Source organism: Pleurodeles waltl, chromosome 4_2 (genome assembly GCF_031143425.1).
Source record: "Pleurodeles waltl isolate 20211129_DDA chromosome 4_2, aPleWal1.hap1.20221129, whole genome shotgun sequence".
In the NCBI taxonomy this organism is placed as follows: domain Eukaryota; kingdom Metazoa; phylum Chordata; class Amphibia; order Caudata; family Salamandridae; genus Pleurodeles; species Pleurodeles waltl.
The window spans coordinates 291,387,302-291,406,061 of NC_090443.1; the positions used below are offsets into that span (position 1 = coordinate 291,387,302).

General features: G+C 41.5%; 1 protein-coding gene across 9 annotated transcripts in view; it reads right to left on the reverse strand.

The window, feature by feature from the left end:
• Window positions 1-18,760, reverse strand: part of RBFOX2 (RNA binding fox-1 homolog 2) — a 518,182-nt gene that overhangs the window by 365,021 nt on the left and 134,401 nt on the right. Inside the window, exon 1 of one of the 9 annotated variants that reach the window (XM_069231201.1) lies at window positions 16,110-16,751. The exons of the other annotated variants lie outside the window; for them this stretch is intronic. Coding sequence (XP_069087302.1) covers window positions 16,110-16,124 — 15 coding nt within the window. The 5' untranslated portion in view covers window positions 16,125-16,751. Of the gene's footprint in view, window positions 1-16,109; window positions 16,752-18,760 lie in introns of those variants that run through there. 9 annotated transcript variants of the gene reach the window in all.

Sequence of the window (18,760 nt, forward strand, 5' to 3'; positions counted from 1 at the left end):
GAGGGCCAGACCAGCAGACGAAAACACATATTTGCTAAACGTTTCTACTTGTTTAGATTCCAAGTCTGGGGGAGTGGTAAGAATGGTGTGAGGATTTAAAAGATTTCTGTAAGCTTGCATCATCAGGCTGTCTGGCAAAGTGTGCTGTGAAAGTAAGCAAGGTCGCCTGGAGAAGGGCAATGGCACCTGAGCAATTTGTCAACTGACAACAGGGGCAGAGGGGGGGGCCACAGCATGATTCTGCCCAGGACCTCATTAAGGTGTCTATCAATGTTTTATTAAATAGGTGCAGTGGCTTAGGAGGTGTTTGCTCCGATTGGAGGACTCCCATCAAGACGTTGGTCTTAACCTCCATGGTGGAGAGTTGGAGGTCAAGGACTTCAGGCGCCCTATACATCGCCATGGTGTAGGAAGCAGACTTCTCTATGGTGGGTCCAGAGAGAGTGAGGAGACCCATTTCAGAGCAGATATCAAGACCACTCGCCTCCGCTATGTCCTTGTATCAATTATCATCCAGTAGGGTTTAACAAACTCATCACCTGAGTCATAGTCATTGTCCCTTGTCAGTCACAGAAAGGGAACGGAAAGTGTGTTGTTTCCCTTATGGGGGTGGAAAATAAAAAAGGGGAGTGGCGTCTCAGGTGGAACCGGAAACAACTTTGATCAAGGTCAGACTTGTCTTGACCTGGCACCGGAAAGACCAATCAGGACCTCCTCCTCCAGTGTTGATGGAGTTGGCATCGGCATCAAAGAGCCCCGGAATGTGGTAGTGAAAGGTCAGAAATGGCACTGGAGGCAAGATGGGCCTGGAGGATCCAGCTGACACCGGGGATGAACCCATCAAAGGCATTCCCGATGGAAGGTCTCTCTAGTCCTTGGGGTCCGAAGGCCCCCAGAAGGCGTCAAGGGGGGATTCGAAAAGTCTGAGCATGGTTGCGCAGAACTCTTTGATCTGATGTGGCATGGTTGAAGGCTCTGGAAGGCTCTGGAAACTGTGGTTGTGCTGGAACCAACTGTAGAATTGTCTCTGAAGCTGACTTCAAGTGCAAGACTGAGAAGTTTGGTGCCGCACCCAAGCCTGCTTAGGTGAATGAGGGTGGTAAGAGGGAGGGGAATCCCATTTCGATTTTTTGTGCTTCTTCTTAGACATACCTGAAGATTTCGACCGCAAGGAAGATAACCCTCTTTGAGCAACTTCAATGACTCAGAACAGCTCGAGCAAGAACAAGATGCGGACCGCAACTTGGAGGGGTTCGCCAAGGAGTCTTTTTGAGCTTGGTGACAAAGAGGCACCCCATGAAATACCTGATGGGAATCCTTCACAGACATACATTTGCGACAGTGACTATAGGGCTTGAAACCAGTTCTTTTTGGGGGAAATGACTCAGACAGGAAGAGAGCCCTGGATCCGCATTTGTTGGTGTGGAAAGAAAGAAACGGATGTCAGCTTGCAGGAGAGATCACTATATGAGCCCCGCACATCATCTCATGTTCAGAACGAAGTGAGCACAGAGATGCAAGGCCCGACCTGCAGCTAAAAGTCTCTATCAGAAGGGGATATTTATTTGAAACAAGGTGCTTTGATAAGCAGTTCGGAAATGTTTCTTAGATTGTTTTTTACCAGATAGTTCACTTTATTTGTGGGAGACACAGACATGGGGCATTTAGGTATATGTCTTTATACACACAAGGTGCTGGAAGCGGCAAGACATACCCCACAAAAGGGTCTAGAAGTAATCAACACATGGGGTAGGACCTACTCCAAAGCACGAGGCTGGAGGCAGGCAAGTCCAACAAAACGTGGGGAGAGAGGCAAGCCAGTCATACGGTAGCATACAAACCAGCAATCACAAAACCAATAGGTTTGACTTTTGTTTAGTGCACATAAAAGAGTGGCGCATACAGACACACTAAGACAGTTACTGGTCTCTATGTATACAGGCCAACACACCTGCATACACACCTAGGCAAACACTGAAAAGGAAGCTGCACAAACAACAACTCAACGACAGGCACACTTGGTCGCATAAAATGCAGCCAAGAGTCACCATGTCACATGTGACATTCTGCTACTGCTGGGGTTTTGGTCAAAATATTTTGAACAAACAGATTTTTAAGGCACACTTTTAGTTTTCTTTTAGCCACTATAATTGTGAGCATACAAAGTTCTGAAGTTTAAATCGGAACTGGTTGAAAATGCCACACATGACATGGGCCACTTGGCATCTATACCCATAAACATACAGACATGTACAAGGATGTATGAATGGAAAATAAACATGCTAGTGTTTCATGAGAATTGTCAGGCTGAATTTTAGGCATACTTGTTTTGCATGATGTTGACAAGTTCCGCTGCTGTTTACAAAGCAAAGGATTTGGATGTTTTGCCAAAAAAAGTAGAAGCAAAAATAAGTCTACTATACACATTATTTCCTTTCTCTTATTAACCTCTGCTGAGCTACCAAGCTTATCACAAGTCTGTGCTTAACTTTTGCCTGAAAAAAAACTGACCACCCGCAATAACTCGTTAAGATATAAGAGGAACTCACTACCAATAGGCAGCGAGTACAAAGATACTAACACTTGCAACAAGCTTTTACATGCAATGGATACCTTACATTAGTGGAATAAATCTTGTTCGCACATATTTAACATCAAGTTTTACATTAACGTACTGCAGAAACTAAACCCTGCAAGAAACCAGAGGACACGTTTCATTCTACCTGAAACTTTTTCAAGGCTGTAATGAGTAAAATAGATAAATCGAGAGCCAACCAAGCCTATGTCAAAATGTACAACTATGATACAGATGAGGTCAAAAGTTAATAATAGAAAATAACGTTTTCTACGTAGAATAAACTCAAGTGATGAAACCCAAAAGATGTTACCAGATCAAAAGATAAACCAAGGTGCAGAGACACAAAAACGAGTAGTGTCTAGAGATAAGGGAAGCTTTAAAGACGCGTAAGAATTGTGAGGTGAAAGTAGAACGTGACAACATAATGGTGAAATGTTTTACTAGAGAACCTCCTGTGCTTGCAGCAGGTAGCCAGTGTTGAGAATCTCCTACAGAAAAGAAGCCAGCATGCTAAAGTGTAATCCAAGCATAAATATATTTATTGACAGAATACCTTTGAAATGTAGTACAAGGAAAATTTGTGATGTGAAAACTCCCTAGATATGTTCAATTATGTTTCAAAGAACTTCGAACGTGGAGGCAATGCTCTATAAACTGTCATTCAGCATTAGCCCTTTAAAGACCAAATACTAATATTAGCATTAGGAATTCATAAATGTGGCCAGATATTGTATCTGGCATGTTATTTTAGCAAAACATAACTGGTTATTAGTTCTATTAAAGAAACAGCTGTTGTGACTGTAAAGTTAAATCTTGAAGGAGCTTGTCAAAATTAATCTTTGAAACGAACTTGACAAATAGTTATTAAGTATCTGAAACTTAAAAGCAAGAAACAAAATCTACTGGCAACCTAAAACCTAGTAAATTCCAATTAAGTAAGTTTGATGGGTCACGAGATAAGTAGTGTGGTGAAATAACTTCAGATTGATGCTATGTTTTGACACTGCTTCACCTATTAAAAGTAATAATAATTTAGTGAATAATTAGGAAGTAATATTAATAAGCTGTAAAGCCATAGGAAGACTGTTAGTTGGGGCATACTGATTTGTAAATCGGAGAAACTCCAAGTCCAAAGGCTGGGGAATGCATTACTGAAAAAAAGGTTCATTTATGGGCAACTGTTAATACCAATAGAAAAGCCTGTCATGTTTAGTAGCTGAAACCGAGATTAAAATATTGGTTCACAAACATTCAAACTCCCCCTGCCCCCCAACACACACACTATAACATTATTAAATGCATATCTTCCTAGTATCCAGGGAACGAAACCAAAAAAGTTGCTCTAAACATTTAGCAAGATTAAAGTCCATGATAAATATAATGAAATAATTGTGCAGCAAACCACAACCTAATTAAATGCAGTAGGAATGATGGCTAACTTCAATAGAAAACCGGTTCCGAGGTGGTGAAACAAATTGTTTAGGGAGCGCTATTATCCTGTACATAGTAGTATTATCGTTACTTTGTGGATAAACACCTAAAATAAAAGGTTCATCTTAGCTCACGGTCATAAGAGTGTTGGGCTGGAATGTCCCAGTCAAGACTATTTGTACAGACAAAAGAAGAGCCATGAGTACTCAGCCACATTGGTAGCGGAAACCGTTGGAAGTGTAAAGGTTTAAAGTTTGCAATCATTTGCAACAAAATAATAATTTTATGAGATGCATTTGTTTCCATGTTTGCTAATTGGCATTGTGTGCCTACAATAGAGAACTAGCCAAATTGACTTCCAGGAGTAATATACTGAAACCAACTACGAGGAAAACTACATAAGGAAATGTTAACCAGCATATGCGCTTACAGCAGGGACAGACCAATCGAATCAAATATTTAACTATGATGAGAATGGGGTGAAGTTTTGGTGCACCTACATTCGTTATACGCAAAATACAACTAATCCAAAAGCTGCTGCAAGGCTTCTCCACCTTCACCTAAGAGACTACATGACCCCAGTCCTACAATGGCTCCAATGGCTACCTACAGCTTAAAGGGCAATGTTCAAGTGACTCTGCATTGTCCACAGGGCCTCCCAAGGAAAAGGACTGCTATACTTGCAAGTTAAATTCAAGCAATAAAAACCAAATAGGACACTGCACTCCAATCTTGCACCACTTATCACACATACCACCTTACTATAAGAAATTCGTGGGAAGCGCTGCTTTCTCAGTACAAGCAAACAAGCTCTGAAACTATCAGTCAGCGCTAGAAGCACCCAGGAGAATGTACACTTCCAAAAACAGTTGAAAACTTGGCTACTTCCTAGATATTTCCACCACTTGCATCAAGCTAGCAGAGCCCAGTAAATAGTTACACCCTCAAGTGTATTACTTACAACCCACAAATTTCAAACAACTCAACTAGCAAACTGCTTTCATCACGCAGGCAAGAAAAGAGGGCTGACCTATGGATGGCCGTGACATTATACAGTTATGCACTTCCATATATAGCTGTTATGGCCCATAATACTAAAACAATAATACGCAGCAGTCTGCAACAAACTAACTTATACCTATTAAGAGTGTAGCATGCCACTCGTGTAGGCAAGCGTTTCAGTGCCCCACATATGGGTAGTAAGCGCTATATAAATGCTACATGTGAGTATAATGTACATAAGGCGCATGCTTTATGGAAAAGGTGAAAGACGTGGGCCAAATGCCAGTGAAATGGGTAAAAAGCAGAAAGATTAAAGGACAACTTGTAGATGTAGTGCCACATTACTAATGTAACAATCCGTAAATTATATTACACAGATTGTAACCAATGACATATAATAGAGATAACAGAATCATGTAAGTGGAATTAATCAACTTGTAACATACCATTACTCAGGATAATCCTTTTAGAACTCCTACTAATAAACCTATAACTAAATAACGTGATTTGATACTAATAATTACTTGAGACTTAGTATGCAGCGCATTTTCAATATGCCGCCAAGGTGGATAGCGTAGTCCAACAAATGGGGACTCTTACAAGGCATGATTGGGGGAGACATGCTGGAAATTTGCTGATGAGGGGGGGACGTTCTGAGGTTTCGATCTCTTACCTGGTGAGGCACACTGCCATGATATGGAAAACAGCAGTTAAAATACTCCGAAGGGCTCCATTTCACAAGGAGCTGTGTCACTGGTATCATAAGCCGTTTTGGAAGATAGACTCTGGAAGTCACCCACCAGCCCCCCAACTCTCCATGGACACATCAGTCGGCGACCTGTACCTGGGAGGGACTTTTCTTATGTTCTGGATGTGCAAGAAACATTTCAAGCAGAGGTGGGACACTTCCTGCAATATGCCATATTGGAAAACACAGAGAAGGAAGTGTGGTGAAGCTTTGCCACAGCTCCGCTGCCATCTCAGGTGCTGGGCAGATGGGGGAAGACAAACACACAATTACCCTAATCTAAACGGCTCTCAGAGGGGACATGACTAAACACCCATTTAAAGCGAGGCCAGTGTGAGAGGCGGAACTTGGGGAGCTCCTCACAGACATGGACTGGGATCATGCCAGTGGGCTGGTACCTACGGTCTCTTGTAATAGCAGGTTTAAGTTATTATATTTCAACTACCTACACAAAACGTGACACCTTCCCAGCTAAACAAGACTGATCCCATCAAGGCAGCGGAATGTGCACGCTGTGGGTAGGAGTGTGCCACCTTTTACACCTTGCTTGGCTCTGCATTAAGGTTATTGGTTCTGGAGGGAGGTGGTGCCCAGAGTTGAGAGGGCTACGGGAGTCACAATTCCCCCTTACCCCTGAGGCTTGCCTGCTGGGGTAGTGGCAAGATCCAGGAGACGGAAGATTCCCTACCTGCACATGTCTTTGCCAAACGGTGTCACAGACAACGCTATGGATTAAGGACGTACTAGAAGCGGGAAGTGCGGAGGGGGAACACATGTGCCTGTCCGGATTTGATGACAAAGCAGCTGAGGATGGTGGGCACTTGGGAGTTGTTATTTGACAGATTTCATAAATATGGGGACTCAGCTACTGACTCAATCAGAAGATACTGGTGGGAGGGGGTCAGTTTCGCAATGAGTTGTTTTGTGTGCTGGAACCATTGCGGCTTGATATGGGATCTGTATACACTAAAATAACTTACAGGCCTGGTCTGTCCTATACTGTCTACCATGTCTGTCCATTGGAATTGGGTAAACTTTTGATGCATCATGAAGGACTTGTAACTGGCGAATTGCACTGTGATGTGTTTATATGGTTGCTATAAATGAATAAATCAAGTTTAAAACAAAATAATTACTTGAGACAGCTAGTTGGATGAAATATGAATTGTAAAACACTGATGTAGTAATTACTAGACATATGCACCCTACACCCTTAATTGTGTAAAAAAACAATCCACTGTTTACATAACTCCATACGCCCTTATCTTAAATTTTTTATTGTGACAAGTTATGGTCATTTGTTTGAACCAAAAAGTATGTATTAAAAAATGCAACCTGCCTTGCCATATTATTGGAAATCCATATGCAAATTATAAAACAGAGAGTGAGGGTATTTGGTGCCTTGATTTTTGATCGCGTGTAAATGTTACTGAATTCCTTCGAAATGATTTGATGGAACTGGCCACATATATTTGCTTCCATTGGTAAATGGTTATATAAAAACAATTTACTGTGCTACAATAGGTAAATTCTGATATTTTATGCATCAGGCGAGTGCTGTAGCTTACCTGTGCTGTACTGGCAAACAATGCAGTCTCTGCACTTGTAGAAATCCCTTAGTAGTGAAGGCTGCCAAATGGGTGTGTCAGGAGCATTCGTCAAAAGTAATTTTCCAATGTTAGATTGGAGTTTGAAACTTAATCTGACCCCTTTCAATATATGCATTTCCCCAATGTGGTTTTGACTGGAAATGGAAAACTAAATTTCTCCAACCAATGCATGCTCCTTCCCATGTATTTTTTGTACTGCATTTAGAATAGTACATGTAGGTTCCACAAGTAAAGTTTAATTTTACATACGTTTTATAATTTTAATGAATGATTAGGCAGTGCATGTTATTTTATGTTTATTTTTGAGTTTTTCATTCAGAGTTTTATATGTAGCTATTTTTGGTGCAGTCATTAATAATTTTGGTACATTTATATTTATCTTTTGTTACTTTGTGGTATGTGTTTACATATACATGTACATGTACATATTCCTATACTGTTGAAAATATAAAAATAAATGCATCTCAAGATAGTTATATTTTTATTTTACATAGATGTTTACAAAAATATTTTTTTAATATTTATAACTGATGGACGTTTTAAAAATAGCTTTAAAACATACTTTTTTTATTATTAAGGTTAGATATGTTTAAAGTCTCAGTACAAAAAAGGCAATTTTACTTATGTAATATATTTTAAAAAAAAACTGAATTCTTAAAATGTAACATTAATTGTAATGTTTTTAGATTTTAGTGTCTGTATTTGCACAATATTTTGTTTTTGATATATTTGTGAATTCTAATGGTATTTTTAAAAGTCAATATCATTGCAGCCTGTAACAGAAAGCAGTCCCAATGGAGGGGCACTTCCAAGGACCATTCAGTGAACCTTATTTCCAATATACAGCCTTTAAACATGTTTTTAATTTCTCTGTTGGACCTGGTCCTTTTTGCAGGGTTATCCCCGAACGTTTTGCCGCCTTCCTCTTTTTTTTTCCAACTTGTGTTTGTTGGCTTTAGGACTCTGGGCACTTTACCATTGCTACCCAGGAGTAAAGTGCATATGCTTTCTGTCTAAATTGTATTGGTAATTGGTTTATCCATGACTGGCACATCTGATTTACTAGTAAGTGCCTACTATAGTGCACCAGGTGTGCCCACGGCATGTAAATCAAATGCTACCAGTGGGCCTGCAGCACTGATTGTGCCACCGACGAGTAGGCCTGTAAATATGCCTCAGACTTGCCATTGCAGTGTCATATGGGAACCCACTTGCCAGGCCCAAAACTTCTCTTTTACTACATGTACTTCACCCTTAAAGTAGGCCCAAGGCAGCCCTAATGGCAGGGTGCACTGTATTTAAAAGGTAGAACATGTACTGGTGTGATTTACATGTCCTGATAGTGAAACACTTCAAAATTAGTTTTTCACTTTTGCAAGGCCTATCTCTCCCATAGGGTAACATGGAGATTGCTTTGAAATATCTTGTAAGTGTAATTACCCACTGGAAGCAAATAGAGATATGATGTTTGAGGTTTCTTAAAGCGCAGTTTAAAAATACAATTTAAAGAAACAACTTCACCAAAATATGTAAGTTTGAAAATTCCACTTTTAGAAAGAAGGCATTTTCTTGCTTAACCCTTCTGTGACTGCCTGTCTGTAAATTACACGTCTGGGTCAGGATGACAGATGGGCTGTTTGCAAATTCAATCTAGACAGTCACACAAAGGGAGCGGAGATGTGCCCTGCATTTTCTGATGGGTCTTCCTGAGCTAGAATGGTGAAAGAAGCTGACACTTGCATCTAAATAAGGCTGTGCCTGTCCTCAAACAAAGCAGCTTCTGACCCCCAGGCGTGCGTCTGGGGCCAGGGAAGGGAAATGTAGGGTCTTGTGCACTACAAAGACTTCTCTTAGAAGTTGGACTACTTCAAAGACAGGAATGAGTATTAGTACTGGCCCTGTGACACCACAGACTTAGAACACTTCTGGACTGAGGACATTCTGCCAGTAAGAGAAGCTGGATGCTGTAGGTGGGACTGCCACTTTGCGCGTTTTGTTGTGCTGGCCTGCTCCCTCTGTAATGGGAGTGAAAGGACTGGACTTTGCTTTCTACATTGTGCTTTCCAAGGTTCTCCAAGGGCTTGAACTGTACTTGCCTGCTGTTAAGAAGTCTCAGGGACAACAAAGTCTACATCTGCCAGTGCCTGGGCTTTTCTGCTGAGAGTCCTGACTAGCCAAGTGGTGCCAATTCCAGGCCTTGGGCTCTTTGAAGTGTAAGTTGGTGACCAGAAGGAGAAAATCCATGCACTGACGTGCCGCAGCTGAAAAATCAGTGCAACACCTGCAGCACCTGTCTCACGGCTTCAGAATCGACCCAGCAGCAGTCTCACGGCTGCAGAATCGACTCTGCGACTGTTTCACTGCAGTTCCATCCACACAGCGCATCTGGACTTTCCACACATCGTCCTTGGGCGTCAATTTTTCATCAACCCCACACCATAGTAAGAAACTGAGGCCTCATGTCCAGAAATCAACGCACTGTCTTTCCTGCAAGGAAAGAATAGACGCATCACCTCCCCTGCCAGTAAGGAACAGACGCACCACCTCCCCTGCGCAGTAAGGAACTGGTGCATCGCTTTGCTTTTTTGGTGCCTCACCTCCCCTGTGGCCTGCATCTTCTTTGTTTTTGACGCGTCCTTTGTGGTACTTTGTGCTAAAAAGACACAATCATTGGTTCCCATGGACTAAGACTCATTTAAAACTTTAAAAAGTGATCTCTTTACTTGTGTATGTTAGATTTATTTTTCATTTTGGTCTTGTTTTACTCAGATAAATATTGGCTATTTTTTTAGACTGGTGTGGAGTACTTTTGTGGTGTTTTCACTGTGTCTATGTGTGTACACAAATACTTTACACATTGCCTCTGAGATAGCTAGCAAGGGGCTGAGCAGGGTTTATCTTAGGTGTGTGACTCTAAAGTAGAGATATCTACAGTTTCATAATTAAACCAAACCTTAAGTTGACGATTTGCCTCAGACTTTAAAGTTCACAATAATATTGCCACCTTTGTCAGCCTGTCTTACAATGACAAACTTGTCAGATTTCAGGTGAGACTGAAAAACAATTTTATGATTGACATTCAGATAAATATCTCTATATTCTGATAATGGTCCTTATGTGACCATATACCAGAAACAATGGGTCTCCCCCAAGAGATTTTATCTCCCTTATGTATTTTGGGTGGTAAACAAAAAAAATGATAATGGGAATCAAGCCTTCCTCCACTAACAGCTGTATTAATTTTTATCCAAAAGTTTATTTTCAAGGCACATTTAATATTTTTTTCCAAAGTGGTCCTAGATACCTCTAAAGTAGCGATATCTACAGTTTCATAATTGAACCAAACCTTAAGTTGACGATTTGCCTCATAGTCTCAAGTTCATAATAATATTGTCACCTTTGTCAGCATGTCTTATAATGACAAACTTGTCAGATTTCAGATTATGCAATGCTTTGAACTGATCTTCAAGTGAGATTGAAAAACAATTTTATGGTTGACATCCAAATCTCTCATCATCAGATTTTGAAAAATAGAATATGCATTGTCTGCCTGCATAGGGGGATTAAACCTAGGTTTAGATTTTAAACCACTTCCTACAAAATTAGCTGAACCTATTCCCAATTGATGTGTTAAATCTTCAATGTCACCTTCGTCCCCATTTTCTAAACTCATAAGAACAGAAATATCTATTGATTGCTTAATGAATACTTGAGACTTCCTGTGTAGCGCATTTGCAACATGCCGCCAGATGGCTAGAAAAGACTCATACGAGACATGATTGGGGAGGCACGCTTGCATGTTTGCTGATGAGAGGGGGCTGTTCCGAGATTTCCATCCCTTACCTGGTGAGGCACACAGCCACAATAACTCACATGACATCAAGGCAAACTTTTATCTTCAAAGGCTTGCATTATTAGCTGATATATGAATTAAGAATTGCTCCCTCAGTGTACCACCTTACAGTTTTGGGAGCATTTTCAAATAGAAATTGAGTAAAGTGGTTAAGAATTTGATTGCTAACAAAGTGAAATATATCACAATGTTATGGATGACTATCTTAAATATTCACCTGTGAGATTATTTGGTAAAATAATCTAAGGTGATTTAGGTGGGAGCAACTGAAGAGTCACTGGTAGTGTATATTTTATAATTAACAACCCTGAAGAAGCAACACAACTACAAAACACGTGTTGACTTGATTTGTAATTCTGTATTGTTGGAAAGATGTCACAGCTTAGAGAAAAAGACTACTCTATACATTGAATTGTAGTAAAAACTATTTTTTAAAGGAATAAAGAGAATTCTTTTTTCTCAGAATCTAGAACATTCATATGGACATCGTTACTTTACTGATAGGGTGACCACTAGTCTCAGAATATAGGAATATAGCGCTGGTCATGTTTTCTGTCACCCAGAAGTAGAAAGATATATATATATATAAATACATTCACACACATTCACCGGAAAAACAAAGGTTCAAGTGACATTCTAGTTAGGTGAAAATGTCAGTTAAAAATACAATTTCATACTTAAACACTGTCATTCACCAGTTATAGTTTGATGAGCTAACTATAACGTGCACCTGCCATGCACTGCTTACCTCACATATTACAACACTCAGGATGTCAAATGTCATTGTTGATGACGTTACTGAGCACAGAAATGGTCTACCCTCCTCTCTTTTCTGTCAAGTTGCTTTCTATAGCACCTTCATACTGACCAACCGTGTGCTTTATACAAAAATAATCTAAGACAAGGGTAGAGGTTATTTTACAGTATTCTTCAAGAAATGCTGCCTGCTACACTACTACAATACTTTCAGCAATTCTCTACTGGAAAGACAATCAAGCATTTGTACTATAGTTTGGGAGTGTGAGAAGACAGCATTTTATTTTTATTTTATTTGAGCAGGTGAGTCACTGACACTGCTTTCTATTGTTCAGGAACTATTTAAGACAGAAAGCTGTTAGGTAACTCAGAGATCCAACCACTAATAATTAGTGCAAGAGATTTTAGAGGTGACATGGGACACGACAACTGAGTACCAAAAAGTTTTGTTACCCAATCAGCACCAACTCAAGAGAAGCAGGTAGAAAAGTTACTAAGAAATTAAGACATAGGATGTAACCAGCACTTGCAATCCAAAGTTGGATGTTAATTTTGAGCTCTTTTTAATAATAAGATAGATGGTTAGTATCCTTGATATGAAGAGGATAGCCAGCCAAAAAAACATTGAGAGGCTACATGATGTTTATAAGACTAGCAGGGTTCACAAACTTATTCCACACTCCAAAGAGCTGTTGAGTTGTGTTGCCTGCTCCCAAAATATAAATGTAAAGAAAATCTGATTTTAAACTATAAGAAACCGACTGAATGCATTATTATCAGTTAAGGAGCTGGGCCCTCCAAAAAGTACATATAGAGGCAGTAACATTGGCATAAAACACTTTGGGAAAAACTTTTCACTACTTATGTTTGCCTTAAAGGTCTTATTACCAACATTTCTGCTTCTCTCGTGGATGTGGGTACTACTCCCAAGTGGTTGTGTACGAGAAAATGGCAAGGCATTCTGGGGAAAACATTCCTGTGGGTCAATGGAAAAAGCTTCTTGATGACATTCCCACGCTCTGCAAAAGCGTACAGAATAGAAAACTGATGTACAAAATTATGATGGGTTGCCATGTTACACATTTAAAGTTAAAACACATGTATAGCACAAACAATGACCCATGTTGGAGGGGTTGTGGGCAGGAAGGAGATGCTCTAGATGTATAGTGGATGGACACATTGAAGATTAGCAATTTTTTGCAAAGAAATCCTTAGTCATTTTGCCAGCCAAGTTTCACTTATTCCTGTTCACTAGTAAATCTGTCAACGTGCTGTTCTATTTCTGAGAAATGACTATCTGTTCACCTACTGCTAACAAACACATTTTCCTGACACTCGGAAACAGATGAATAGTGTTCTTCTTTCCTTTCTTGTAATAGTTCAAAGGCTTGCTCCTTTACACAATGGGACAACTGAAGTCAGCAGAAGTATGCAGGAAAATTCTGCTGAGTTGTGTTACTACCTGGAAAGTCTCCGATTAGGCCTTTTCTGATTTATGTTTCAAACTAAAGAGGGAAAGACATGAAGTCTAAAATTAAGAAGTCCAAAGTGCTAAATATTTCAGGAACATTAATAGCCACATCCTTTCAAGGATGTTTGCACCCACTGTGATATTTTTATTTCCTGACTCGTCTGTTTCAATTATAAACAACGAGGTCTTGAACTTATACATGTAGTGTGTGCAACTTTCATTCGGCAGAGTTGAGTTGCTGGCCTGAAGTGTACCTGGCTCAGCAGCACTGCAGATGAATAAAAAAATATATATTCTTTTGCACGTCTGCATTCTGTCCCATTTGTGAGCAGTGACATTATTTTTGTTCAATCACTTAGACCAATTAAAATAGTGCAGCTGCATAAGGCAAACTGAAGATTCATAACAAACGATCTTGACAGTGAAACAATCAATCGCACTGAAATAGAAATCAATGATTGTTCTCTCAATGCAATGCAAGAGTTATCAGGGAAACTTTAGATGTTGCTGGCCATGGAAAAGTTTACCTTAGAACCTAACGAAACTGAGCACAAAAACAAAAGCTTGTGGCATCCTTTGGTGGTCTACTTGAAAGAAAATAACTTTCTATATATCAGCCCCAAAGCTCTAGGATCGATCACTTAGACTTGCTGATTAGAACACGGGCTGAACATTGGAACCATAATCAGTGAAAAGGGCACTTGGTTAATCGGCTATATGTGCGTATCTATCCAGGGGAAAAGGGTAGAGCAGAGAGAGTGAAATCTACTAAACCTATAAGAGTTATAAAAATGATGGTGCATGTTTGCTGTTGTCTTGTAGGCTCAAAGTTTGGATTTTTGTAATTTGAAAGTAAAATCTTGCTGTAGAAAAGAAAAACGGGTTTAGCTTTTGCTAGTTTTGACTTGTAGTTGTGCAGCTGGCTCTTAAACAGTAGGCTATTCTCCCCAGAGGAGGCTTGGAGCCCTCTGCATCCAATTCATTTATTTTGCTTTAAGGTGACTGCGTGTGAATAGAACGGTTCAGTGAAATGTTTCACCAAGCTCTAGTTAAGCTTTGCATGACCAAAGGCAAGGACTCAATGCAATGTCGCCTAGTAGCGAGTAATGCCAAAGAAGCGTGAAGAAGATAGCAAGAAGTGGGTGTCCATGAATGCGCCTACATTGGCTAAGGAAGCGCAGTGCTGTTTGTTAGAGCTATGACAGCAGAGTCAAAATAAAGCACATGTAGAATGCTTGCATCTTTAAGTATTAAAGGAAGGCAACGCAGGTAGCTAGAAATGGGTATCATAGAAAAATGCATGCATAAGACAACAGCAGCTACAGAAGGTGTGTGTAGTGCGTAGAAAAGCAACGAATGGGGTGGAGCAGAAGGTTGTATAAAGTGTCAAAGGGCGGAGCTACAAATGGGTGTTAGAAAAGACCTTCCTCAACTAAAGGGAGGGAGGGCTCTGCATGACAAACGAGTACTGTCAAAGAAGGATTCCTGTAAAAAGTCAGCTGCAGAAATAGATCGTGGGGCTGGTTATGCATCACGTAGTTTCAGAGGAAGCAGTGTGCAGAAAGAAGATGTCATATGTCAGAGGAAGAAATGTACAGAAGATGGGCTGCATTGGGTGTCCGAGAAGGGCGAATACAGAACGTGCCCCGCACTGCATGCCAGGAAGGGTAGTACAGAGCGTGCGTGGGTAGTACTTAAGGGAAAGCGGCGCCGTGCATCGTAGCAGCAAGTAGTTTCGGAGGAAGGTGCATGCAGAATGTGGCTACTAAGGTGTCAGAGAAAGGAGCATGGCTACCTTGTGTGTGAGAAAGCAGCGCACACATGGTGGGCAGCTTGGGAGGTCAGAGGAAGGCGCATGCAAAAAGTGGCCAGCAACAGGTGTCAAAGACACATACAGGAGCCCTCCTTCAGTGAAGGATTGAGCGTACTCCCGAGTATCAAAATAGCAAGCAATATCAAAAGAAAGCATGTACAGAAAGTGGCCAGTAGGTGTCACAGGAACGCACGCGCTGAAGCTAGCTTTTGGGGAGTTTCAGAGGCAGCCAAACAGCAAAGGGAAGGCAAAATTATGTATCGCAGTAGCGAGTAGCTTCAAACGGAAGACGCGCAGAGGGTAGCCAGCTTGGGGAGGCAGGAGGCACATGAACAGAGTGGGGGGGGGCAGAGTGTTAGAGGAAGGTGTGTGCAGTGAACAGTGCCTTATGACGTGCAGCTAGCAGTGTCAGAGGGAGGCTCACGCAGGAAGTGGGCAGAAGCGGGTGCGAGAAAAACGTGCACTTACTGTCCGGTAGTAAAGGGATCAATGGGCGGTGGGTCACAGCATTGAGTGTTTAGTGTAAGAGGAAGGTAAGAGCAAAGGGCGGTCAATATTAAGCGTCAGAGGGAGGCAGGTGCTAAAGGTGTCCGTGGCGATGTGCATCAGTAACGAGTAATGTCAGAGCAACGCATGTGCAGAAGGTAGCTACACTGAGTGTAAAGGAAGAGTGCAAAAGGTGGCCAGCATCGAGTGTCTGAGGAACACTTACATAGGGAACCAGTAGTTGGTTCCAGTGGAGAAAAAAGACTGAAAATATTACCAAATGTGAAAGGAGTATGTAGCTGTGGATCATACCACCAAGCAGCGTCAGAGGAATGTACGTGCAAATGGCGGCCGCACTCACCCACAAATACATCATGTCAGACGATGAGCCCTCGTGTCAGCAGTGACGGGCCCCTTCCAGGCTGGCCAGCCTATTCTGCATGTAAAGAGAGTCCCCAGACGCGCGAGTTCAGGAGCAGCAGTACTGACTGAGCCCCTCTTTCGGGCAGGATACACTACAGCCGAGACGAGGGTCTCACGGAGGAGGTGGGCCACAACGGAACTGCGGTCACAATACTAGATGGGCCAACGAGGAGTAAGGCAAGGCAGAGTCCCCTCTGCCCAGGGCCCTGCACACTGAGAAAACGAAAACGGTCCCAAACGGGGAAACTTTAGTAGCACCAGGGAAGAGCGCTTTCGTCAACACAGGATACACTACTTTCAGGGCAAGGCGTCCACGTGGATGGGATCAGGAGAGAAAGCCTGGAGGGGAAAGACCTCTCCTTGGAGCCGGGTACGCTTACCCAAGAACGGGATCTCACGAGGGAAGGACGCCAGCAAAGCACCGGCAAAAGCAGCGCGACTGAACGTTTAGCAGGCGCACAGGATGAGAGAAGACCCCGGCCACGCGCTCAAGGCTGGTGGGTCAATTACACTATATGCTGCCGGCCCCTCAGCAGCAACGCCAGAACGGAACTGCCGCAAATGACACTGCATTCACTGCCAACTCACTGCGCACTGCTCCTACTCTCACAACCGCCCTTACGCCCCGAGGGAACCGCCGAGCACTGACAGATCATTACCGAGACAGGAAAGGGAGCAGGGCGATACACCTGGGCGAGGCAGGTATAGGGGGTGGGGCAATAAGGCAGGTATAGAGAGAGGAGGGCTAATACTGAGAGTGAGGTTTACAGCAGACGAAAAACAAGCATTTGCAATGCAGTAGCTCTCGCGTTTTCGCGAGTTAGAGCTATTGGCATTGTACATTCATAACTGGACTTATGTTGCCACATAAATTGGTCAACCCTGCCTCATAATTTCTTCTTGTACCCCCATATAATTCCAGTGGCCCTTCATATAACTAAAGCACTTCCATATACATTCCTCCTCTATTTGCAGCAAAATATGAAAATGTTGCAAATTAGCATCCTAATTTAAATCTGCCCTGCTAATTCCAATAGAATACCACTTTCACAACACCACCCTCAAAGTTGCTGGCTGGCTAACACAATTCCCCAAAAAAGACACACGACAGCCACAGAGGAGAAATAAACTAAAAGGGTCACCCAAACATATTACATGTGTTCAAACAGTCATAGTGTAATAAGGAGGTTAAATTGGCCTGAATCATGTTCATAACTGTTATAAGGAGAGACTATTAAAACATATACAATTGTCATATAAACATTTGTCAGAAACAAACTTTTGGCATTATTCTGTAATGCTCAAAACAGCCCCAAGAGGGCACCATAACAAATATATAATTTGTTAGAAATATGGTCACATAACCATATTGTTAGCCACTAGAGGGCATAAGCCCATGAAAAAAAACAGAAGAAAATAATGCAGAGTATCCATATACTTAGCCCCTAGAGGACGTTTTTAGGGCTAGCAGGCCTACTGCAATAATATAACAAACAAGGCCCATAAACCATAACTTCTCCCAGCTGTAAAACAAAAGTTTTGGCCATAAGAGAGCTAGAAAAGATAATGAATGGTGGTAGCGGTTATTATTTTGGAGTCTCCACTAACATAGCGTGGGGACCCAGAGACAATATAGACAGAAAGAGCACATTGTGGGCAATTTTTTGTAGGTGGTCCTATTGTCCCTGGACCACCACAGACTGAGTTATGAGCAAAGATGTTTTGTAAAAGTAATGCTCTGCAAAACGTTAAATATTTTAGTATATGGATGTGACTGTAATGCTTAAAACAACCCCCAGAGGACACCACAATGAAAACAGCATTTGTAAAAACATGGTCATGTAACTACATAGTTAGCCCATTATCACACAAAAATAAAATGGCATTAAATAATGCAGCATAACCACATATTTAGCCCATGAAGGGCATAGTGCATTACATATTTTCAGGGGTAGCAACCCTATAGCAATGGCATTACAAATAAGGCCCTTAAAACACAAGCTATTTTCAGCTGTAAAACAAAAATTCCAGCCATGAGTGCTTAAAAAGACACTTAATGGTGCGACAGGTTATGGTTTTGGGGTCCTCACTAACCTAGAGTAGGGGCCCAGAAATGATGTAGACAGAAAGTGCATGTTGTGTTGAACTTTTTTTTAGGTGGTCCCGTTGTCCTACGAAAACCACAGGCTGAGTTATGAACACAAATGTTTTGTGAAACTAATGCCCTGTCAAGCATTATGGGGCGAGTTTCCCAAGTGCAGTAAATATTGAAGTATCGGCTCTCCTGCTGTGTGGGAAAGCCACTTTTGCTTTGGGGATTTCTGTTTTATGTAAAGCATTTACCAATTTCAAGTGTTTTAGGGGCGGGGGGAAGCCACAATAAATGACTCTGATTAGGTAACTATGAACAACGTGACTAGTGCTCCAATACTGTCGATCGAGTTCACGCTGTCAGCACCTTGGCCACCATGCAACAAAATAAAAAAATATATATATATAGTTTGCCCATGCTGAAGTATATCGGCATAGTGCAATAATCCATCTAGCAGGGCAGTCTGCAAGGCGCAACACATCAGACTGAGCATTTCT